At 37.3% G+C, this 24,915-nt stretch overlaps 1 protein-coding gene across 1 annotated transcript; it reads right to left on the bottom strand.

Annotated features, from left to right (window-relative positions):
• Nucleotides 1–732: 732 nt before the first annotated feature.
• mamdc2b (MAM domain containing 2b) lies at nt 733–22,771 on the bottom strand. The gene is made up of 14 exons (XM_048174859.1): nt 21,666–22,771; nt 21,481–21,585; nt 18,884–19,134; nt 17,959–18,040; nt 17,463–17,570; nt 11,091–11,374; nt 9,579–9,672; nt 9,347–9,493; nt 8,455–8,720; nt 4,513–4,615; nt 2,956–3,108; nt 1,785–2,044; nt 1,421–1,505; nt 733–1,332 (listed from the first exon to the last, which is right to left on the bottom strand). Exons 1-14 carry the CDS (start codon nt 21,694–21,696, stop codon nt 1,256–1,258), a joined length of 2,046 nt encoding a protein of 681 aa, XP_048030816.1. The 5' UTR covers nt 21,697–22,771; the 3' UTR covers nt 733–1,255.
• Nucleotides 22,772–24,915: the final 2,144 nt, after the last annotated feature.

Genomic DNA, 24,915 nt, shown 5'->3' with positions numbered 1-24,915 from the left:
GGAAATTTTAGAGCACTTCATGCTTCCTTCTGCTGACAAGCTTTATGGAGATGCTGATTTCATTTTACAGCAGGATTTGGCAACTGCCCAGACTGACAAAGGTACCAAAAGCTGGTTCAATGACCATGGTGTTACTGTGCTTGATTGGCCAGCAAACTCGCCTGACCTAAACCCCATAGAGAATCTATGGGATATTGTCAAGAGGAAGACACCAGACCCAATAATGCAGATGACCTGAAGGCCGCTATCAAAGCAACCTGGGCTTTCATTACACCTGAGCAGTGCCACAGGCTGATTGCCTCCATGCCACGCTGCATTGATGCAGTAATTCATGCAAAAGGAGGACCAACCAAGTATTGAGTGCATAAATGAACATACTTTTCAGAAGCCTGACATTTCTGTTTAAAATATCCTTTTTTTATTGAAGTATTCTAATTTATTGAGATAGTGAATTGGTGGGTTTTTGTTAAATGTGAGCCGAAATCATCACAATTAAAAGAACCAAAGACTTAAATTACTTCAGTCTGTGTGCATTGAATTTATTTAATACACAAGTTTCACAATTTGAGTTGAATTACTAAAACAAATGAACTTTTTAATGACATTCTAATATATTGAGATGCACCTGTAAAAATACATACAATATATATAATACATGATGATGTATTTTCTGTATTTGACTGTTTACTCAGGCACTCTCTTTCTCACATTATAAAATAACTCACATTAATATTTCATGTCCATTTATTTTTATTTATGTATTTCGGCAGATGTGTAATAGGCAAGATAATGTACAGTCAGTCGGTCATTATTACAAAAGAATAGGATAATCAGGTATGGTTGCTACATTTAAACCTCTTACACGTTTCATTTCACACCCTTAAGGACTAACGTTTATTCACATATTCAGATTTTATTTGTCATTAAAAAAAAATCACCAGATTTACTTGATGATGTCCTGAAGTACAAATTAAAACAAGCAAATAAGACATCTTTAAAAGGAGTACTTCCTAAGGAGACTAATATGGTTTCTGTCTTTAACACTGTAAGGCATATGATACAGACATGAGGAAAGACATAACTGTAATGAACCAATAGTTCATAAGTCAAATACACAATGAAAGTTTGCAGGTGATCAGATATGGTAATAATGCAGTCGTCTCCTTCCCTTTCATCCTCACAGAACACTGCTCTCCAGCTGTACTGTAACATGGTTACGTTCTCTCTCTTAAACATTATTTTCTTTCTCTCTTTGTTATTTAAAATTCATTGACTGAATATCATTATTATTTCCAGAGAGGCTCAGATGGGGGATATGGTCATCAGCATATTCTGTGGATAAAAGGATGAAAATGATTAAAAGATGTTCATGCTAACGTGAATAACAGATTTATTTGATGACACAACTTATCATGAATACCTCTGCATGGTCCCCTTTCAAAAATAATATCATCAATTGCAATATCACTCCTTACTGATGCACCTCTGGTGGCTTCAAACACAATCTAAGTATGCAGACAAAATACACAGATATATTAATGAAAATTAATATATGATTGAATGTTGAATAAATGTTAAACATTTTTAAAATAATCCTTAAAAAATGTTTAAAAGTAGCTGATAGGTCGCAACTAATTATTGTTGGGCTTATGTAGTTCTTGGTCAAATTAAATTAGATTGTTTAATTTTTGTATGTTAAACAATTTTGGTACTGTGTTAGTGTAAAATTTGGGTACTGGAGCAAAACCAGTTGTGAAGCACTAATGCAGTTTCATGCAACTAACCTGGTGTTGTTGGTCATTTTGGTAGTTTACTGATGCTCTGAGCCAGGACATGCCCTGTTCTCCGTGGCTCGTCCACAATAATTTGTCCTCATTTTCTTGTTCAGTCAGGAGGTAAACGCTCAGCTGGCCAATCCCTGATCCATACATATGGTAGTAGAACTGCAAGCACTGTGGTTCTCTAGATCCACGTAGAGAGCTGGAGAGCAGCCGCGCTTTGTGACTGGGCAGCATCACTGATGCCTCAATGTGCAAATAATGACCTAAAGGTAGAGAAAAGTATGTTGCAGGTACAATAACATTTGATTACCACAGAAAATAGTTGTGCTGTGTCCCTCTGTTTGTATTACATAAACAAAAATGGTACAATATGTCAATGGGCCAAGGTACATGCTTGTGAAATAGAAGTGCACTTGAATGTGTATAGTGTACTTCAGATCTTAAAAGTAGATTTTTAAAAACTGTACTTGCAGATAATATAATATTAATGAAAAAAGGCCACTTACTTATAGAGAGTATCTCATTATTACATTTCTTACACTTAAGTACACTTTTAAAAAGTAAATCCGCCTGGAAAGCAGTCCCACCTCAAAAGGATGATTTAGACAACTTTACAACTCAAGTAACATTTTTGTTAAGAAAAAAAAAATAATATTAGCACTTTTCTGCACATTTCTGCTTTTAATCTCTCTAGAATGTCTTGCCTCATAGATTTCCATTTTAAAAGAAATAGTGTAAACACATTTTTTTTTTTTTTTTGTGGACTGAGTCAAACAGATTGTCTAATATGGTAATTAACCATTTTGCTTGAAAATATGTTGTATTAGAGAAGTACAATTTTATATTAAACTAGAACTCACTAATACACACTCTTAAAATGAAAGGTTCTTTATAGCATTAATGGTTACATGAAGAACCTTTAACATCCATGGAACCTTTTCATTGCACAAAAGATTCTTTTTTTGTTGTTGTTGTTCTTTAAATTTTTAAAATGTTCTGAAAACATGGTTCTTTTAAGAACTGTTCACTGAAAGGTTCTTTGGGGAACCAAAAAAGTTCTATGGCATCACTGTGAAAAGAAAAAAAAAAACAATAACACCTTTTTGCAACCTTTATTTTTTATAGTGCAAATGACAAGTGTTTCAAGGGTTTTCAGGGAAGGTTTTAAGCTCACCCATTCCAGTGCTATGGTCTCCTCTTGGCCCTGTGTAGGATGTTGGTGTGGGTCCTCTGGCCAGTGTCCAGTCGCCTGAGTCTCCTTTGTCCTGAGTGTATCCACAAAGACCAGTCTCAAAGTCACAGTGAGATGGGGCTGACAGAGAAGATGCTGTAACAAAAATATCAAGGAATCAACTGTACGATTCACAAAGACGATTCATGATTCACATGTGGGAAGTTTTGTAATAAATGAACCACTTTACAGTAAGGTTCATTAGTTAACATTAGTTAACTACATTAGTTGACATGAACTAATATTGAACTGCACTTATACAGCATTTATTAATCTTTGTTAATGTTATTTTCAACATTTACTAATACATTATTAAAATCTTGTTAACATTAGTTAATGCACTGTGAACGAACATGAACAAACTATGAACAACTGTATTTTCATTAACTAATGTTAACCAAGATTAGTAAATACAGTAACAAATGTATTGCTCATGGTTAGTTCATGTTAGTTCATTAGTTAAAGGTGCCCTAGAACGTTCTTTCACAAGATGTAATATAAGTCTAAGGTGTCCCCTGAATCTGACTTAAGTTTCAGCTCAAAATACCCCATAGATTTTTTTAAATTAATTTTTTTTTAACTGCCTATTTTGAGGCATCATTAACTATGCACCGATTCAGCGCGCGGCCCCTTTAAATCTCGCGCTCCCTGCCCCCCGAGCTCTCGACTATAATACAGTACATAAACAAAGTTCACACAGCTAATATAACCCTCAAATGGATCTTTACAAAATGTTCATCATGCATGCTGTATGCATGCATCGGATCATGTGAGTATAGTGTTTATTTGGATGTTTACATTTGATTCTGAATGAGTTTGAGGCTATGCTCCGTGGCTAAAGCTAACATTACACACTGTTGGAGAGATTTATAAAGAATGAAGTTGTGTTTATGAATTATACAGACTGCAAGTGTTTAAAAATGAAAATAGCGACGACTCTCTTGTCTCCGTGAATACAGTAAGAAACGATGGTAACATTAACAGTACATTAGCAAAATGCTAACGAAACATTTAGAAAGACAATTTACAAATATTAAAAATACAAATATTACTAAAAATATCATGTTATCATGGATCATGTCAGTTATTATTGCTCCATCTGCCATTTTTCACTATTGTTCTTGCTTGCTTACCTAGTCTGATGATTCAGCTGTGCACAGATCCAGACGTTAATACTGGCTTCCCTTGTGTAATGCCTTGAACATGAGCTGGCATATGCAAATATTGGGGGGCGTACATATTAATGATCCCAACTGTTACGTAACAGTCGGTGTTATGTTGAGATTCGCCTGTTCTTCAGATGTCTTTTAAACAAATGAGATTTATATAAGAAGGAGGAAACAATGGTGTTTGAGACTCACTGTATGTCATTTCCATGAACTCTTGTTATTCAACTATGCCAAGATAAATTCAATTTTCCATTCTATGGCACCTTTAATACATTAACTAATGTTTAATAATGAACCTTATTGTAAAGTGTTACCAGTAAAGCTTGTTTACCTTGCTTGTTTAACAGTGCACAGTCCCCAAGGGTGACTTTAATGTCATCAAGACCAACAGAACCACAACTCCAAACATTTTTGCATGTACTGATGAAAACCACCTTCATCACCCAGACACAGAAAAACCACATAATTATGATTAACATAAAATGACAGATCTAAAAAGAAAGACATATATATATATATATATATATATATATACACACACACACACACACACACACACACACACACACACACACATTTAAATACATACTATTTAAAAAGTAAAAAGCAAAACTCAAGGTATGGGTCTGTGGATTTACAATATGAATAATCCTCAGATCATATTATTTTTCCAGATGTTATAAACATTTATTTCTCTAAATCTGGATCTTTCTGTAATAAAAGTAATGTGAGGCATAAACCCATGTCTTGCTAACAGATGCTAGAGCAGTGGGCCAAAAGTCTGTCCAGTTTAATGGAAGGTATCTGAGAGTCTGCATGTGTCTTAAAGACCCTGTGAAATGACTTGGTGATTGCATTTTTGTTCCTGTCTTGATGCATTTCCTTATGAACAGGAATAACCAATTATCTTTGGTATGCATTTATATACTTTTATATTGCTTGATGTCACTACTAAAGATAATTACTGATAAAGGTCTAGGGACTGTACATTCATTGTAAAGAAGAAATACACTTTAGTATACTAGAGTACTTATCATGGAAAAATACACTTTAAAAGAATATACTTAAGTGTGAACTGAATGTGATGGTTTGGGATATTTAATTGCATTTCAATTACAATTAAATGAAAATGTATTAGAAATTTAATTTATATTAAATTCAATTATTTGGAATTTAGAGTGCTTTTTGACCCACTTAAGTAGGACTTAAGTACATCTTTAATAATTACTTCTATTGTCTTAAAAATATAGTTAGTGTACTGCCAAATGAACTGACAAGTTTGAAGAAACACCATCTACATCTAGATGGTGCGGCTTGGACACATCCTCAGTGATGAACCCAGATTCATAGGGTGTTTCGAGTCTTTGATCATCAGACACCCTCACCTGGTCGACCCATCTGGGGGTGATCAGTCCCCGGTTTGTGTCCAAGGAGCGCGCTACACCACTGGTCTCCCCTTTTCATCCACAGCCACCGCGAGGCCTTTTCAGCAGCTTCACTGATGTTCCTGGTGGCTTTTCTCAATTGAAAAAACTCTAATACCAAGGAGCCTAATTGCCCGGTGAAGAGACTGCCCTGTAAATCCCCTGCATCCCATCTCAATAGGTTCACAGCAGGCCCTCCACCCATTTCCTCAGCAAGCCTCTACCAGCTCAAGGTACTTAGCCCTCTTCCGCTCATAGGCCTCCTCTATCCGCTCCTCCCAGGGAACAGTCAACTCCAGCAGCATCACTTGCTTCGAGGCATCAGATGTCAAAACCAAGTCAGGCCTGAGTGACGTAATTGCAATCTGCTCTGGAAACTTGAGCTGCCTCACAAGGTCCACTCTCAACTGACAGTCACGAGCCTTGGCTAGAAGTCCTGATGGGACCTTGTGTTCTGCCTGAGGTGCCTCCCCTGCCCTGATGAAGGCTATGTTATGACTTGCAGAGTGCTGGTGTTTACTCTGCTGGATTCCTGAGCTGATGGTGTCAGCTACTGCCTTCAGCACCTGGTCATGGTGCCACCTATACCTCCCCTCTCCCAGGGCTTTAGGGTAGCAGCTCAAGATATGCTCCAAGGAACCTCTCACCAGGCACAGCTATGCAGGTTGGATGGACTTGGGAGAACTTTTTGTATTTATTATAAACTATTTATTGCATAACTCATTTATTGTAAACTAAAATATATTTTAATGTCGTTTTTATTGAAACTTGTATGTCATGTATTTAAATATATTCATAATTATACATTTGTAACGATGAAGTTGCAATTTAGTACATTTAAAATATATCTTTAAATTTAAAGGTGCAATATGTAAGAATTTTGCAGTAAAATATCCAAAAACCACTAGGCCAGTGTTATATATTTTGTTCACTTGAGTACTTACGATAACTAAAAATGTTTCCAACTATTTGTAAATCGTGAGAAAATTGCAATTTTAATTTCCAAGGCTCCGGGACATGTGAGGAGTCACCTGTCAGTTGCGTCATACCCGCGTTACCCTCGGTTTCCGGTTTTATTTTGTAGAAACCATGGAAACACCAAAGACGCTTTAATATAATACACGTTTTAATAGACAAGGGAACAACTGTTTTGATATATTTATAGACAGAAAACTAATTATTGTTATATAGCTCAACACGTTTAGTCTTATTGTTTAAATCTAGTTTTCTTGATTTTTTGCGAGGAGCCTACCATTCCTCAGAGAAAAACTCTATTTTGTGAAGTTGCTAACATAGCATAATCAGATGCAGCTTTATTTTTAGTAACAGTAATACAGAATTTTCTCCATCATACAATATGTTTTAAAATTAATTGCATGCCATTTATCAACGCAAGCCATCCAGCATTTAATATGATATTCTAAAATCAATCTAGCTTACTGCAGTGTGCAACAAGTGTCTCACTGCAGCCACTGAGTGAACGCACAGAGTAATGTTATAACATAATTTTAACGTTATAACACACTCAGATGTATCTAATATGATAAACAGAGCTACATTACCTCATACTCATGACCGGAGAAGCAGAAGAAGCACCAGCGACTGTGTCATAATAAATGTTCCGCTGCTTGTGAGGCGTGTTCAGTTTAGTTTCATTTTCCATGTTTATGTTTGCCGGAGTTCTTATTACTTGGTTGTTACCATGTTTTTTGATTTTCGCACCTGTTCATTGTTCTGTTGATTATCATGTCATGTGTATTTAAGCCCTCAGTTCTATTTATTGTTTGGTGTTGTCAATGTTTATGTTAATGTGTAGTGTTTGCTTTGCATATTGTTTATTGAAATCGCTTTGTATCTCCGTCATTCTGCGTCACGCTCCTTTCTTCGGATTATACTACACAGCTTACGTAACAGTAAAATTTAATAACACACATTTAAAATTTTGATCAATAACTTTACATGTGCTTTAGTATGTTAGTCAACACATCAAAGTAAGTGTACTTCTTTAAAGCACAACAAATGATTATTAAAACATAATGACAATGTACTTTGAAGTATAACTTTAATTTGACATTATTACAAAGTGCACTTAGTTATGTTAAGAAACATAATCATGAACATGTATTGTCTTTAACTTCACTGAAGTGGCCTTTTATTTCATGAATATTATATTATTTGCAAGTACAATTTTTTTTTAAAATATACTTTTAAGTGTCACATTTTGAGTTTGTTTTTTGATCTGTTTCTCCTGTCTGTTCATGTTTGAGTTTCTTTGTTCATCCTCTAGTCTGTTAATTACCTCCATTCCTTTCTGGTTTGTTTCTATGGTTTCTAATCGATTGAGTTGGTTCAGTTCAGGTGTGTGTCATCATCTCGTCAGCTCCTCTGTTAGCCCTCACACATTTAAGCCTTCAGTTTCTGTCTGTTCTTTGTCTAATGTCATGTGTGATAGTGGTATGTTTCTCCTCCGTTGATGCTCCTGAATAGATCTCCTTCATCGTGTGCTTTAATACAGCCACCTATCTTTTGACACTAAGATTTGATGTACACTACAATTGCACATTCAATACAGAATAGAAGTGCACTTCTTTTTCACAAGAGACATCAATCAACCAATCTGTGTTTGTCAGGACGCCATCTTCAGAGACTGATGTCTTGCCTGTCTCATGAACAATTATGATGTTTTAATTGGTGCAAAAGGTTTTTTTACTTGCTTTAGCGCAGAGTTTGAAGTCTATCTGTTAGCTTTGTGGCTAGCATGTATATGCTAATATACTCCACAGAAATATACATATATATAGCAGGTAGACAAGCAATAGCAAGAGAGGTGAACTAAAGACTTATCTTACCTGAAAATTCTTCTGACTTTGAATGGTCAGTTCAACTGCAATCCAAACATTTCTTATCTTCTCATTCTGGCTCCATATTTGTTCTTGTTTAGTACCATCACTGTAATACAGATACGCTGACAGGACTTGATCTGTTCCACTAAGACTTTGCAGGGAGTAGAAGAACTTCAGGCAGTATTTCTGATTCCCTGGCATTGGCGGGCCAAACACACGGCTGACATATCCAGAACGTAAACTTAAGCGAGAGTTTGCCAACAAAAAGGATCCTGTTCAGAAAGTAAACTATTTTTAGCCCTTTTCATGCTTTATCAATGTTATAATCAGTAATATATTTTATATACACTGCATTTATTTGAAATAGAAATCTTTTGTAACATAAATGTCCTTACTGTCACTTTTGATCAATCTGTCCTTGCTGAATAAAATATTAATTTCTTTAAAAAAAATAAAGTAAATTTGTATGCAGATACAAAATGCAAAAATAAAAAAAAATCAGAAAAAACAACTTTTATAGGCTAAACTGGCAAGTATTTAGTGACTTCCCCTTACACTTGAGTAATAGCAGGAACCTGGCTCTCTTAAACCTAAATGGAACGGAAAAGGACTGGAAGGCCAAGAAAAATGTTCAAAATAAGATGAGAAGTTTCTCAGAGTTTCATTTTTGAGAAAATGGAAGAAGTCCAGGAGGTCAAACTAAATACTGATTTTTGCTTAAAGAAATAATTTTGTTCGTATTTTTTTTTTACACTGTGTGTACATATTTCCTGTATTTTCTGTTTGTATCATAATAAAGAGACTGAAAATTAAATACGGAAGATCATACATACATATATATATATATCACTGACCCCAGAACTTTGACCGGTACATTAATACATTAATCTAGCTGTACCTGCTCCTGTCGTATGGTCTCCAGCGCTGTAGATGTTGGGCCTGACAGACACTCTCCTCCACAGTTGATTACCCATCAGTGTCTGGACATACTGACAATATCCTGACTCAAAGTCACAGTTTGCAATAGATGGATCAAACGTTGGCTCTGAAAACACATATTTTTAAGTGGTCACATTACACAATTTGGTATTGTTGGGGTATGGAATTGAGCCTTGAGGTGTCAAACAAACCTGTGCCTGCATTACAGAACTCTGGAGAGAAGGAAATGTCATCAAGAACCACGTATCCTCCATGAGGACTGTTGAACGCCACCTCAAACACCAACTGGTAAGATACACACACACATGTATAAAGGCTAGGGCTATTTCACATATACTGTAGTGTGATTAATTATTATGTTCAACAATTAAATCACAATAAATTAAACATTTAAAATCATTTAAATGATTTAGGCCTGGTTTCACAGAGTGGGCTTAGACTAAGCCAGGATTAGGCCTTAGTTCAATTAGGACATTTAAGAAGCTTTTATAAACGTACCCTAGAAAAAAACATTACTAGTGTGCATCTTGAAACAAAACAATGGCAAAGACATAATTTAATAATAAAAAAAAAAATATATATATATATATATATATATTAGTGATTTATTTAGTTAATTAAGTGTTGGAATCATTTGTCAGACACTGGTCCAAGAAAAAATAAATAAAAGGGTAAATAGGTACAGCACTTCTTTGACATCTGGATGCAACATGTCAGACAAATCAGGAACTGCAGACTGAAATCTACCCAGCTAACAGGAAACATTATCAGAATTTTGGATAAAGTTGAGGGAAGGTTCTCTCAAACGTTCTTCCAGTAGCATTAATAAGTTATCTGTTAATGAGTTATCTGGTCTTTAATAATGTTCTCAAAACACAAAAACGTCATTTATACATTCATGGAACATTGTTCTAGTTGGATGTTGGTCTAATGTTTTTTTTGATCTAATGTTGCTACTTGTTTCAGAACATCCAGATAACATTCAAAAGTAACATTCCCATAATGTTTGCGAAATAATCAAATGGAATGTTCCCTAAACGTTTGGAACTTTCAGAGAACATTCAGAAATAATGTTTTCATAACCTAATGGGAATGTTAGCAAACATCCTTAGAATATATATGTATTTTTGTTAGCTGGGTATTTTCTTCAAAACCCATATTATTTCCTGAGGTGTCCCTCAGGTACAGCATCAGTAAAACACCACATGCACTTTTATTTCTTCTAGTCTTGCAGATTTTAGACTAAATAACAAAATCTAATCCATATTTGGCAGCTTATTTTGGCCTAGAACTCCCCACTTAAGGCATCTTTACACAGAAAAAGCGGCACAGAAACCAACTCTGAAGCGGCATAAAATCACAAAAATGTGCATTTACACTGAATCCAGAACAGTATCAGACTCGCCTTTGATACTAGGGGCTGAGGTGGGTCAGACCCGGTGTATTTTAGGTCTTCTTTAACACGGCATTGCGTCTTTACACTGAATTCTGAGCAGGTACAGACCCGCTTCAGAACAGCCATAAATCGGCTGTGTAAAGATGCCTTTATACAGGAAAAGACTGTTTGCCTGGTATACAAAACACCCAGTCAGAGATAGTTTTATTTTTATGTGCCATGTAGGGGTGGTTGCACCTGAAATTGATTTTCCCACAATTATAGATCGGCATGATGATATGATTTATTTGTGGTGGTCAGTCCTTACCTCCATAGGATAAGGAGCTTTCAGGTCCACTTGTACAGGTATCCAGACCCTGGCTTCTGGACTCCAGTCCACGTGGTTGTTTTCAGGTAGATCAGCTCTCCATAGTTCCTGATATTGTCCAGCCTGATCCCTGCTGAAAAGGGAGAACAGATGGTCCCCGGCATGATACTGTTGGTACTGGAAGCTCAAGCAGCCCGACATGGGCACTGTGGTCATTGGAGACACCAGCTCGGCCACCTCCTGGAAGCTTTTAGTGTCAGTAGAGTCCACATACATGTACTGACCTGTGTAAATGAATAAAATGGTCATACAGTGTAACAGGAAGTGGGTCTTTCTGCTGGGACTTTTTTAAATTTGAATAAAATGAAAACTAAGAGACTTTCAAATCACATGAGCCAATATTTTATTCACAATAGAACATAGATAACATAACAAATGTTTAAACTGAGAAATGTTACACTTTTATCCACTAAATGAGCTTCAAATTTGATGCCTGCTACAGGTCTCAAAAAAGTTGGCACGGGTCAACAAATGGCTGAAAAAGCAAGACATTTTGAAAATATTCAGCTGGGAGAACGTCTAGCAACTAATTAAGTTAACTGATATCAGGTCTGTAACATAATTAGCTATAAAAGGGATGTCTTAGAGAGGCAGAGTCTCTCAGAAGTAAAGATGGGCAATCTGTGAAAGAGTGCGTAAAAAGATTGTGGAATACTTTAAAAACAATGTTCCTCAACGTCAAATTGCAAATCTCATCATCTACAGTGCATAACATCATCAAAAGATTCAGAGAAACTGGAGAAATCTCTGTGCGTAAGGGACAAGGCCGAAACCTTTATCGGATGCCTGTGGTCTTCAGGCCCTCAGATGACACTGCATCACTCATCGGTGTGATTGTGTCAATGACATTACTAAATGGGCCCAGGAATACTTCCAGAAACCACTGTCGGTAAACACAATCCGCCGTGCCATCTGCAGATGCCAACTAAAACTCTATCATGAAAAAAGGAAGCCATATGTGAATATGGTCCAGAAGCACCGGTGTGTCCTGTGGGATAAGGCTCATTTAAAATTGACTGTTTCAAAGTGGAAAAGTGTTCTATGGTCAGACGAGTCCAAATTTGACATTCTTGTTGAAAATCACGGACGCCATGTCCTCCGGGCTAAAGAGGAGGGAGACCTTCCAGTGTGTTATCAGCATTCAGTTCAAAAGCCAGCATCTCTGATGGTATGGAGGTGCATAAGTGCATATGGTATGGGCAGCTTGCATGTTTTGGAAGGCACTATGAATGCTGAAAGGTCTATACAGGTTTTAGAGCAACTTATGCTCCCCTCCAGATGACGTCTATTTCAGGGAAGGCCTTGTGTATTTCAGCAGGACAATGCAAAACCATATACTGCAGCTATTACAACAGCATGGCTTTGTCGTAGAAGAGTCCGGGTGCTGAATTGGACTGCCTGCAGTACAGAGTTGCATCCCAAATGACACTGTGGAATTACAAATTTAAGAATCTGTTGAAGATCTGCGGATCCTACATCCTGACCATTTGGCAGGACAAGCTCAAGATACAGCAGTGCTTTTGTCTCTATGATAATGTAAAGGTATAGGTGATACTGCCAGACTGATTGGATTAGCCCCTATGCATTTGAATGACACAGTTATGCTGATTAGATCATGGCTGGGAAATGTAGGCAATGATCTGATTCCTGTACTGCATTTGCATCTTTTGTTTAGATTGTCCACACCTCTACTCTATGTATCCCTCCCCCTTGAATGTATATGAACTACCAAGTCACTGCCTTAGTTAGATTTTGGATGACCACAGCGACGCACAGCGTGTTTCTCAATAAAGAGTAACTTCTGCTTCAAGAGATCCCAAAGTCTCCTGGTCTATGCTTCTGAGATTTCCAACAGTTTTGGTGCCGTGACCCGGATAGAGCTTCTCACCTCAATCCAGATTGGAACTTCAAGCACAACAAAGATCTGATCCAAAAGAAGATCCAGGCTGAATTTTTCTGTACACCCAAGGGTTGGTGAGTGATACTCTATCCAAAAGAACCATTAAGACCAGTACAAAGTTGTTATCCTCTGCACCGTCAGAGAAGAGTTAACAGACAGCTGTAGGGTTTGGTTAACTAAGTTATCCTCTAAAAATGTTCTTTTAGAGATGAAGTTTATCCTCTGTTTAGGCAGGGAAGTTTAGCATCACATGCTAATAATTAGGTATCCTCTGTTCAGGCAGGGAAGAATTAGTGTAAAGTGCTAATAATTTGTGTTGTCCTCTGTTTTATCAGGGAAGGTGGTGTGTTAACAGAATAGCCATCCTCTACTTTGCTAGAGAAGAAGGTTCATCCTCTGTTAATTCAGGGAAGGTTATAACTGTTGAAGTGTGGTAGCAAGTTGTTTCAACTCTGCTCGTCAGAGAAGGTTGAATACATTACGATGTGTATTAACTAGGTTAACCTCTGCTCTGTCAGGGAAGTGTTGAAGTGTATTGTTGTGCCAGAAAGACATTACAAAATGTTGAGAAAGAACGCTAGACTAATTCCAACAACTGAGAAAGGTGGACTAGCTACCCCTTTATGGACAGATAGTGAGTTCAAATCATTGTTAGGAAAACACATGGACTCAATAGTGACTGAGTCAGTCAGATTGGATTTGACAAAGAAATTTGGGATTCATCCAGAAAAAGTTTGGTCCATTGAAGAATGCAAAAAGGTACTTGGTGCTTGTATTCGGAAGAAAAATATGATGGGCATTATCTGCTGCCACAGAGAATTTACTCTATCCATTGCACAAGACCAAATTCAACGTATTGCTAAGTTAGAAGAGCAGAACAAACAGTTGCACACTAGAGTGTCTCGTCTCACTCAGAAGTTGGGCCTTAACAAAGCCTCAACCAAATGTGACTCAAAAGACCAACAGTCAGATGAAAGCTATCCTGACTTACAGAGTTTCTGTATACTAGAGGGCAATAGCAATACTGGATTCATGGATAAAGATGTAAATGCAGTTGAAGTGTGTGGAGTGAGACAAAAGGCTCAGAGTAGGGCAAAAGGGGTTGACACAGTTCCATCTGTAACCCCCATACTGCAGTTACAAGCAGTCAGTACCGCTATAGGTCCTGAAGACATAGAAAGAATTGCTGAGAATTTGCTATCAGTGCATAGAAACTTTTCTGAGTTTAGGACAGAGTTGTCCAGAAAAATGAAGCTCTATGATATGTCCCTAGCTGAAGTCACACAGCTAATGTCACAAATCCTTAAAGAGTCAGAATTCAATGATTTTGAAAGTGCTGTAAATAATTCTGAGTTTCAGCATTCCAGCAAAGGCGAATTGAGAGAAGGAGTTCTGAGAGTGTTACAGAACCTTGTTGGACCAAAGGTAGACTGGTCAAAGATCACTAGTTGTGTACAGAAGGATGAAACTGTAAGTGAGTACACTGAAAGATTTTGTCAGTTAGCTGCAGCATACAGTGGAATAGCTGACACTCCAGATAAGGTGTTAGAGGATAATGGACCACTGGTCCGCATGTGGTTTGATGGGCTCTCATCAGAATACAGAAATGCATTGCCTTTCTTAGACCTCACATGGTCCAATGGAACTCTGCAAAACAACTTTAATAGGTTAGCTGTTTGGGAAAGAGACTCTGATGTCAAGACAAGAGTAAAAATTGCAGCAGCATCCTTTAAGGTCAACACAGAGAATCGACAGAAACGTAAATGTCCTAAGAGAGAAGGCAGTTGTCATTACTGTGGTAAACCTGGACATTGGATGAAAGAGTGTAGGAAAAACAAAAAGACATTTAAAGAAATGAACAGCTTTACTCAGCTCCTACTCAGTCTACTTGCTACATTGAAACTGCCCCTCCCCTCTTCTCCAAACTCTTGGAGCAACTGCTTGCTGACATGCTAACCATTTGGGCTGTGAGTGCTTAATTTCCCCAGTAATTTACAAGAAAGCTGAAAGACTCATTCTGAACAAAAGAAAGTTGACTATTACTTCCACCATTTGGGGACACAGGTTAAGTACACTCACAGCCTTAAATGTTATGCTACAGCACACTCCATTCACTTATCCATCCTCAATGGGTTATGATGTCTACTATGACTGATGTTTCAATGGAAGATGGAGATGTAGCACCTTAAATTTGGAAATTAACTACAGGGAGAGAATAGGACACACAGACCAGTGAGGAGCCCAGGGAAGAACCGAAGTGCAAAAGGCCTCGGGGGTTAACCCTGTGGTGAAGACTTCCTCATAGGTTTCCCCCTCTCTCAGTTTATCCCCACCTTACTGGTCTATAGGTGTCAAATTGATTAAGACTAGGTTAAGAAAAAGAAGAACAAAACCACTATACGATCACTAGAAGTTTATGATGATCAGAGTTAGACAGAAAAACTATACGATCATCAGAGGTCTAACGTACTAAAGTCTATGCATGAATACTGCTGGTCTGCTGTCTCTTTGTTTTCTTGTGTGCAGGTATGTGTATATGCCATGACGTCTCACAAGCAGCACCTGGTGTAAAGCATCACCTCAGATATCCATGAACAACCTTCATGATGACGGACTCATCAGAGCAACTTGGAGTTGCACGATGACAAATAATCATCTTGGGACAAACATGGAAATGGACTCTCCCGGGAACAGACTCCACAGCTATTCAGGCGCCATGGACTTTTAGGACTTCCACGCTTATGCTACATGGTTTTTCTGTGTCATCATGTAGTTAATACAACATGTTACCACCCTGCGTTGTATATGTGTGTCAACAGTATACTCAAGTTAAAGAACAACACTTATGTAAATGTTGGACACGACACAGAATAAGATGTATGTGCCTGTAACTGTTACAAGTTGCATGACTGGAAGATGGAACTTATGTTAACAAACATATGTTATAGAAGGGATTTAAGAAGGTTTAAATTTGTATTATGTGAGAGTTATTAGAACTCTCAAAGGGGGAACTGTGGAATTACAAATTTAAGAATCTGTTGAAGATCTGCGGATCCTACATCCTGACCATTTGGCAGGACAAGCTCAAGATACAGCAGTGCTTTTGTCTCTATGATAATGTAAAGGTATAGGTGATACTGCCAGACTGATTGGATTAGCCCCTATGCATTTGAATGACACAGTTATGCTGATTAGATCATGGCTGGGAAATGTAGGCAATGATCTGATTCCTGTACTGCATTTGCATCTTTTGTTTAGATTGTCCACACCTCTACTCTATGTATCCCTCCCCCTTGAATGTATATGAACTACCAAGTCACTGCCTTAGTTAGATTTTGGATGACCACAGCGACGCACAGCGTGTTTCTCAATAAAGAGTAACTTCTGCTTCAAGAGATCCCAAAGTCTCCTGGTCTATGCTTCTGAGATTTCCAACAACACACTATGCACTATGCACTTATACTCTATGTACTTGTGCACTATGTACTCATCCATGTAGTGTGTGAATTGTATAAGGTTATTTTGTCATTTAACAATGGAGTCTTCTTTTTGTAAAGAAGAGGAGACGCTACACCATGGTAAACATGTCCCCGTCCCAACTATTTTGAGACCTGTAGCAGGCATCAAATTTAAAATGAGCTCATTTTATGCATAAAATTGTAAAAATCTTCAGTTTAAACATTTGTTATGTTATCTGTGTTCTATTGTGTATACAATATTGGCTCATGTGATTTAAAAGTCTTTTAGTTTTAATTTTATTCAAATTTAAAAAACGTCCCAACATTTTCGGAATTCGGGTTGTAGATAATTATTCAAATAATTCGATAATGTAGATAATAATTTCAAATCACATAACACTATAAAACTTTTCTTTGTATATTTTTTAATTGTATAAATGTATACAACTTTTATTTTTTTGTAAGTGACCGTATAATAGAATATGTATTAAATTAAATACATATAAAATTGTCTGGTTTTGATATTATATGATATATTTGTTTAAATTATGCAGGTTATTATAGAAATTATATAAAAAAAACAGCTTATACAATTTTTCGAATTTCAGAATTTATACAACATTTTCTATTGTACATGATTATATACAAAAAAATTGATTTTTATATTTTTCAAATCGTATAAGATTATATGACAACATTTCTGAATATGATTTTTTTTGTATTGTGTAAAATTATAAAATTTGTAAAATACATTTTTTGTAGATAATCATAAAAATGTTTATGATTTGTATAATAATATACATAATTCATAATTTTGTATTGTTGATTATAATCAACAATAATCAATTTTAATTGAGATTATAACAGAAATATAGAACATTTTCCATGTCGTCTGGGATTCTATAATTAAAATGGGATTATTTTTTCACATCATATACGATAAAGCAGACTAACCTGTTCCATTTATCAGTGTAGCATCATCTGATCTTCCCACACGCCAGTTCATATATCTGTTCCTCTGGTTTGTGTATCCACACAGGTGAGCTTCTTCAAAGTCACATTCTTTGGAGTTACATGACCAGAAAAAGGAGTAATCATTTTAAATAACTAATTTTGAAGCCCTCTAGTTCTGCAAACCTTTTAAGGCCAATAACATTTGGGCACAATGCTGACTAACATAAGAGCTGAACAGAAATCTGGATTCGTTTAAAAGATTTTCATTTGCCTCGGGAATGTGCACACGGGCTGGTTCCTAGGAATAGCCACCAAAAACATTGTTTAGAAAGAACATCATCTTTTTTCCCTAGCTAATAGTTATTTTCATGTGGTTGGCCCTGATTTTGGCTTACGTTATTAATGTTACAAAGAAACAAACAAAGTGAAAGGTTGCTGGGCTGTTCTGGGTTGATTCTATCATGCTGTTACTGGCCCAAGTTAAAAGAGCGCTTACCTATACAATATTTGTCAGAGATCTTTATCTCAAAGATGGACACGCTGCCTCCTTCTTCTCCCAGTTTGCCTTCAATGACAATCTACAAATGTGAAGTGAACTTGTCATTAGGCTCATGACATATATATATATGTATACCCATTTGTATACCCAGCTAACAAAAATGTTCTTAAAACGTTTTGCTTATCTTCATATTAAGTTAAGGAAACATTATTTCTGTGTTCTCTGAACATTCAAAACACCCAGTTTTTTAAATGTTTTTTTCTTCGTTATGTGAACGTTAAGGGAACATTCCATTTGATCATTTTGATTGGTTTCACTTTACAATAAGTTTCATTAGTTAACATTAATTAACTACATTAGTTAACATGAATTAATAATGAACTGCACTTCTACAGCATTTATTAATCTTTTTAATGTTAATTTCATCATTTACTAATACATTATTAAAATCTCGTTAACATTAGTTAATGCACTGTGAACTAACAAACAATAAACAACTGTATTTTCATCAACTAACATTAATGAAGATTAGTAAATACAGTAACAAAAGGTTAGTTCATGTTAGTTAATTCATTAACTATGTTTACCTAATGAACTTTATTGTAAAGTGTTACCTTGCAAACACTATGGGAATGTTACTTTTGAAAGTTCTCTGAACATTCTGAAACCAGTAGAAACATTTAAAAAATGTCAGATGAACATCCAACTAAAATGTTTTAGAAAAAAAAAAAAAAACATTCTATGAACGATGTATAAATCTTGCTAATGTTTGAGAACATTATTAAAGACCAGATAACTTGGAATGAACATTCTATTAACGTTACTAGAAGAACGTTTGTTCATAAACTTGAGTGAACCTTGCCAGAACGTTAGCCAAAGTTCTGAGAATGTTCCCTGTTAGTTGGGTGTAAATAGTTCTCACCTTAAATGTTTCGGTAGAGTTCTGAAGGTCAATGCTGGCGATGAGCCAGCTGTCAGACGGGCTTTGGGTCTTCCAGAGCACCTGATCGAAACTCTCTCCGTCTGTGCGCTTCTGCACCTGCAGGGAAGCGCTGCCTGTGACCTGATAGACCATCCTGAAACAGCTCCAGTCCTGTTGGTCCACATCTGGACCTAAAAGAACAGCCTTTCCCTGATCCTCCTGGACGCGCTCGTCAACTGTGATGAAGTGTCCTGAGTGAAGCCGAAACATAACAACGTTCACGGCAAGAGTTTGTGCGTACAGCCAAGAAAGCAAAAAATTTTTTTAGCAGTGACAGACCACTTATCAACCGAAGTTCAACAATTATTTAAAGGTGCTAAAGAGGATCTTTTCGTCGACTGAGAAACCAAAGACTGTTAGTGAGTTTTTGAAATGAGCGCATGCGCAAGAACAACCCCCTTCCTTCACAGCTCATTTCAAGGGAACGCCTCCCAAAACTCGTGCACGAGTATTGGAACACGAGTGTTTACCACCGGCATTCGCTGTGTCGTGTTTGTGGATTCATTATGTCGGACTCACCGCGGGTAACTCATAATCTGCGGTTGTTACTCCTGTCTCCTGACAAAAACACTGCATGCGGCACCTGTGGAGTGTGGAAAGTTACTACGCGCTCGTCTCTCACAAGGAACGTCATGGCAGTGATTGACAAGCCAGACGGCCAATCGTTTACGCGATGATCGCGTAAACGATTGGGCTGATGTTTTTAAGGCCCTACCTCGTGCACAGATGATGTATATTAATATTATTCCTTTCAGTGCACCTAATAAATAGTCTTTTATCAGTTAGTAAAGACAGTTTCAAGTAATATTGCAAAAATGTATAAAACAAAACATCCTCTTTAGCACCTTTAATGACTGAAATGCTAAAATACATCTGTCAAATGTCACATGTGTGTTGTGGGCTTCTATTGTCTCCACATTTGTATTCAAGCCTTACATTTCTTCTAAATTTCCTCTGCTTCAATCAAAAGCAAATGATCCAGTGGGCTTGTGCAAATGTGATTCATGCCACGTATAAACACAACAATTCACCAATCCATGATGTGCTATTTCACTATCTCCAGATGCTGTAAATATTGAGGCCACGGCATCCAGATGTGGCTCTCACTAAACACGATTTCTTCACTTTTTTGGGCTTTCAATGCATGAAGTTCACATGTTTTTATAACCTTGAAGTCCGTGTTTTGACTGTTGATACTTTATATTCTGCAGGGCTTAAAACAGTGGCAACCTCTATTCAGAATAACCCATCTGAAACACTGCTTAACACAAGACTAAAAGGCCTTAAAGGATTAGTTCACTTTAGAATTCAAATTTCATGTCATCCAAGATGTTCATGTCTTTCTTTATTCAGAAATTAAGGTTTCTGAGGAAAACATTTCAGGATTTTTCTCCATATAGTGGGCTTCAGTGGGATTCACCAGAAAGGTCCAAAATTCAGTTTCAGTGCAGCTTCAGAGGGCTCTACATGATCCCAGCTGAGGAATAAGGGTCTTATCTAGCGAAATGATCGGTCATTTTCAAAAAATAAAATAAAAATGTAGATACTTTTTAACCACAAATGCTTCCACTTCATGCATTACGTAATCATGTTGCAAAGGTCATGCGAGATGTAGGGAGAAGTAACGATCTAATGTGTTTACAAAGAGTAAGTGCAAAGAGTAAGTCAAACAGCCTTTACAAAAAAAAATGGTGTTGTTTTACCAACACCATTTTGACCTTTCCAACGTGATTACGTAATGCGTGAAGTCATGAACACTAGTGCAAGACGAGCATTTGTGGTTAAAAAGTATATACATTTTTATTTTTATAGAAAATGACTAATCATTTCGCCCTCTTATTCCTCAGCTGGGATTGCGTAGAGCCCTTTGAAGCTGCAATGAAGCTGAATTTTGGACCTTCAACCCATTGTACCCCACTGAAGTCCACTATATGGACAAAAATCCTGGAACGTTTTCCTCAAAAACCTTAATTTCTTTTTGACTGAAGAAAGAAAGACATGGACATCTTGGATGACATGGGGGTGAGTAAATTATCAGTAAATTTTAAATTTTAATTCTGAAGTGAACTAATCCTTCACCATAGTTCATCATTATTTGCTCATTCTCAGGTCATTCACACTTGTTTGACATTTTTCCCCCATTGTTTTCTTCCATTCATCCAACACAAAAGTGAAAAATAATAATTTTGCTTATTATATATTGCTTATAAGATTTGCAATATAGTGCATGAGTCACTATGGACTGGTGTTGTGTGGAAAATTTCTCCTTTTCTCATCCAAAAAAACAAAACAAAAAAAACTGTTCATTTGTGAATTAAAAAAAAAAAAAAACCCTGTTACATCACAGATGAACAATACATAAAAATAGCATTTTAATGTATTTTTAATAGATTAATAGATCTGCTAAAAAAATATCATCATGTCATTGACCCATAAATAGACATAAACATTCACATATCATCCACTCATGTAATGGTGAACTTGGCATCAAATTTTTCAAAATGCACTGCAATCATTTACAGGCTGCTGAAACTCACCTGATGGGTTGAGGGTCCAGCTGAGAAAGGCCGGGTCAGACATATAGTCACATATGCTCTCCTGAAAGCTGCAGGAACCTGGCAAAAGCTCTGCTTTAGCTGTCACTGAGAGAAAAAAAGCACAAACACAAACTTATGCAAGTACAATGATGGACACCGACAATTTAACTGCACCAAGACCTTACCAATAAAGCTCAGAACATAGAAAGAAAACATCTTCTCTCCTACGTTTTGTCCTGCAAAGATGAAGACCTGTTCTGGCAAAAGAGAACTAGAACTAGAGATCTAGACTTCACTCTCTCATCCTGTCCTGCTTTTTTACACTGGCAGCATATAAACGAAGCTCAGATGTGATCCTTCTGTCTGGCTGCTGGAGAAGAAAAAGGGAGGGAAGAAGGAAGAGGGTTTCAGTAATGTTGACCAGATTCAGAGGTTCCCTTTTCTTACCTCAGATCTGCTGACCGCTTCACCTTGAAACACACTTTCATATCAATAATCCATCCCATGAATATCAGTTACATCGGTTGGATTTTTAGATCAGATCCATATGGGGCAGGTCTTTGTTTTCTTCCTTTAAATTTGTATGTGACATCTTGAAATCAGACAGTCTTGTAGAGTCTCACTTGTAAAGTATTTCCACTATACTGTGCCAACTGGAGCACTAAAATATCTCTCTCTTCTCGTGTTATTCAGGCAAGAATCCTGTAAGAACTGTGTTCTAGTTATGAAACATTTACTAATGATATGAACACATCTGCATTGAAATGCATTGACAGTTCTTATTTTAGCATGGAATATTGCAGTATTTATTCATGCTCACTATTTTTTTAAATTCAGGTGTTTTGCCGGTGTACTGCACAGATAAGAGCAGCGATTCCCCCCTGGGCGCTTCAGACGAGCAATAATTTATTTAGAGCAGTTTCCCTAAAAGAGCAAACAGACGGCTAGCGTCTTTTTAAAGATGCCTTTCCGTCAGTGCATTCCTGGATGCATTCTTCGTTTCCTGTCCTCATCTGACCAAGTACTCGAGTGCATGCCTAGTCGGCCAGCCCTTGTACTGGGCTAGATTCTTCGTTAGCAGTTGTGATTCTCCTTCGGTAATCCCGTATGTGTATTTTTCCAGTGTCTTTCCCTTGGCAGATCTTGCTCTGCCCCCTCTCTGCTTCTGTAGTAGTTCCATCCCCTTTCAGGTAGGACCTACCCCAGAAATTCCTCCATATGTAGGACTGCCCTCTGGTCAGTCCATATGTGTATTTTCCACATGTTACCACCCTAAGAGCAGAGTGTGACCTCTATAGTGTCCTTCACCATTGGACTAGGCACGCTTCCCCAGCGTTAACAACTCTGGTCACAGCTAAAAACAAGGGAATTGAGTACTGAAGGAACTCTTCCCGTGAAATAAATTATATCTAAAGGAACAGCGGCTATGAGTGTCTCCATGGTAAACCCTGTCCCTTTGTGGGGCGCTGGGTAGGTTATGACTTAACGAGAGCAGTTGCCAAAAGGACAAAGATGGTCCTCACTGCAGAACACGAGATCCAGGGGGGCGAGGTTGGATCCAGATCCAACACCTCCCACTTTATATATCCCTAAACCTACCTGTCTCCACCCCCTGATCCAGGCCTGGACTGGTAATCTGGCATACCGGGCAAATGTCCGGTGGGCCGACGCACTTGAGGGCGGGGCCGCTATATGATATGATTTTTTTTCCATACTGACACTGGGCTGGCCCAATCACATCTCTTAACAGACTCCAGCCCGTCCCCTCTGTTTCGCCAGAACATCTTTGGATTAGGAGGATGGAGAAACAAAAGCGCAAGTGCAAGGGGGGTGCGGAGAAGTTGCGGGCAAAAAAAATCAAAAAATTTAGAGGTTGATGCCTCAACGTGCAAAAATTACTGGCATGTTTAGTGCGGTTACTGTAGCTTCAGTTTCCAAACCTACAGTACCTGACGTGCAAAAACAGGTGAACATAGAAGAACATGGAGGAGACACCTGTAAGGCAGAGGAGCAGCAGGTGTCTGACAGTGAAGCCAATGAGGGACAGAGTAAGCATTAGAGTATAATAAAAGCGGTAAGCAGGGTAGTTACATGATTAACAGCGAGGGACTCATGATGCGACGACGACGACGATGATGCTTAAATGAATGAATATTATAAGACAACATAATCGCCGTCGTTATTATAAAGTCAGACTGTCACCTACTGCACTGGTCACTCAGTCAGCTAAAGTCAAATAGCACAGCAAAAGTTATTTTGCACTGTTTTTTGTAGTTAGCAGTGCCCTTGTAGCTATCAGAGTTCACTTATGCAGTAACGGCCTTTCTCATAGAAAAACCTGAAATGATGCAATTTGATTTTTCAAAAAAAAAAAAAAAATTCAGGTTATTATTATAATGTAATATTACTGACGATGTGTTTATTTCACAACGAGACTATAGGTGTCTATTTATAGCTGTTAGTCGTGATGATGGTCTACTAGATCTCACTTTTCAGCTATAAAAAGTTATGTTTTGTAGCTCTTGTACCCTATTACTCTGGTATGAACACTTGGTTGTTTATGGCAAGTGAATAACATGAATATCATTTTATTAGGACGTTTTTTGTGAGTAATTTGGTAGTATAGTTTTCTTTTTCATTGTTTTTAATGGGGAGTATCTAAACAATGAGAGGTAAATGTTTGACACTTAAACAGGGGTTTGTGCTCTTTAAAACAAAGTATATTTGTAATTGTAAATTATAGTTTTTCTGCTGTCTTTTTCATTGGAATTTTTTTTTTTTTTTTAATTCTTTATAGAATTATCAGTATTCTACATCCACGTTCTAAGGGTTAACTAGCTTTTATATCATGGAGCACATTGTCTATCTAGAAATCCTACTCTTACTAAGTGTACTTTTAATAACTCTACCAATTAATTGTAATACTCTGGTGGGTGGTGTCCGACCGATTGTGGTGGGCCGGTCTGAGCAAAAATGCCAGGGCCATTTTTTTGTCCCAGTCCAGCCCTGCCCTGATCCATAAACCTACCCATCTCCACCCCCTGGATCTGGATCCATCTCTTCCCACATTATATCCCTAAACCTACTCGTCTACACCCCCTGGATCTGGATCCTGGATCTCACGTTCTGCAGTGAGGAGCTACTGAAAGGGCATGCAATAGCTTGCCATGGCATCTGCAACTTCAACACTCTTAACACAGTTCAGTGGTAGTGGCGCTATCCATAGGGACCCCTAATGACGACTTTTCCACCATCTCTGATTGGTGGATCTCTCTTCAGGATAATGGTAGTGTAGTTCTTGACCAGGAATTTGGCTATTAAACATTAAAATTTAAAAAATATATAATTTAAATCACACTGGCAAATGATGCAGGAAATCAGAGATCACAATTTACAACGTAAGAAATGATTTTGGAATCATCATGAAAGTGTCAT

The sequence above is a fragment of the Megalobrama amblycephala genome, linkage group LG2 (genome assembly GCF_018812025.1).
Source record: "Megalobrama amblycephala isolate DHTTF-2021 linkage group LG2, ASM1881202v1, whole genome shotgun sequence".
NCBI classification, from domain to species: domain Eukaryota; kingdom Metazoa; phylum Chordata; class Actinopteri; order Cypriniformes; family Xenocyprididae; genus Megalobrama; species Megalobrama amblycephala.
This window is presented reverse-complemented; position numbering and strand designations above follow the sequence as displayed.

Excerpts from the sequence above, each read along its gene's own strand:
- mamdc2b (XM_048174859.1), bottom strand. The coding sequence starts at position 21,696 with ATGTTTTCTTTCTATGTTCTGAGCTTTATTG. Across the intron at positions 9,494-9,578 it reads GTTCTGTAATGCAGGCACAG|AGCCAACGTTTGATCCATCT; the intron begins GTTTGTTTGACA and ends ATGTGTTTTCAG. Across the intron at positions 1,506-1,784 it reads AAAATGACCAACAACACCAG|ATTGTGTTTGAAGCCACCAG; the intron begins GTTAGTTGCATG and ends CTGCATACTTAG.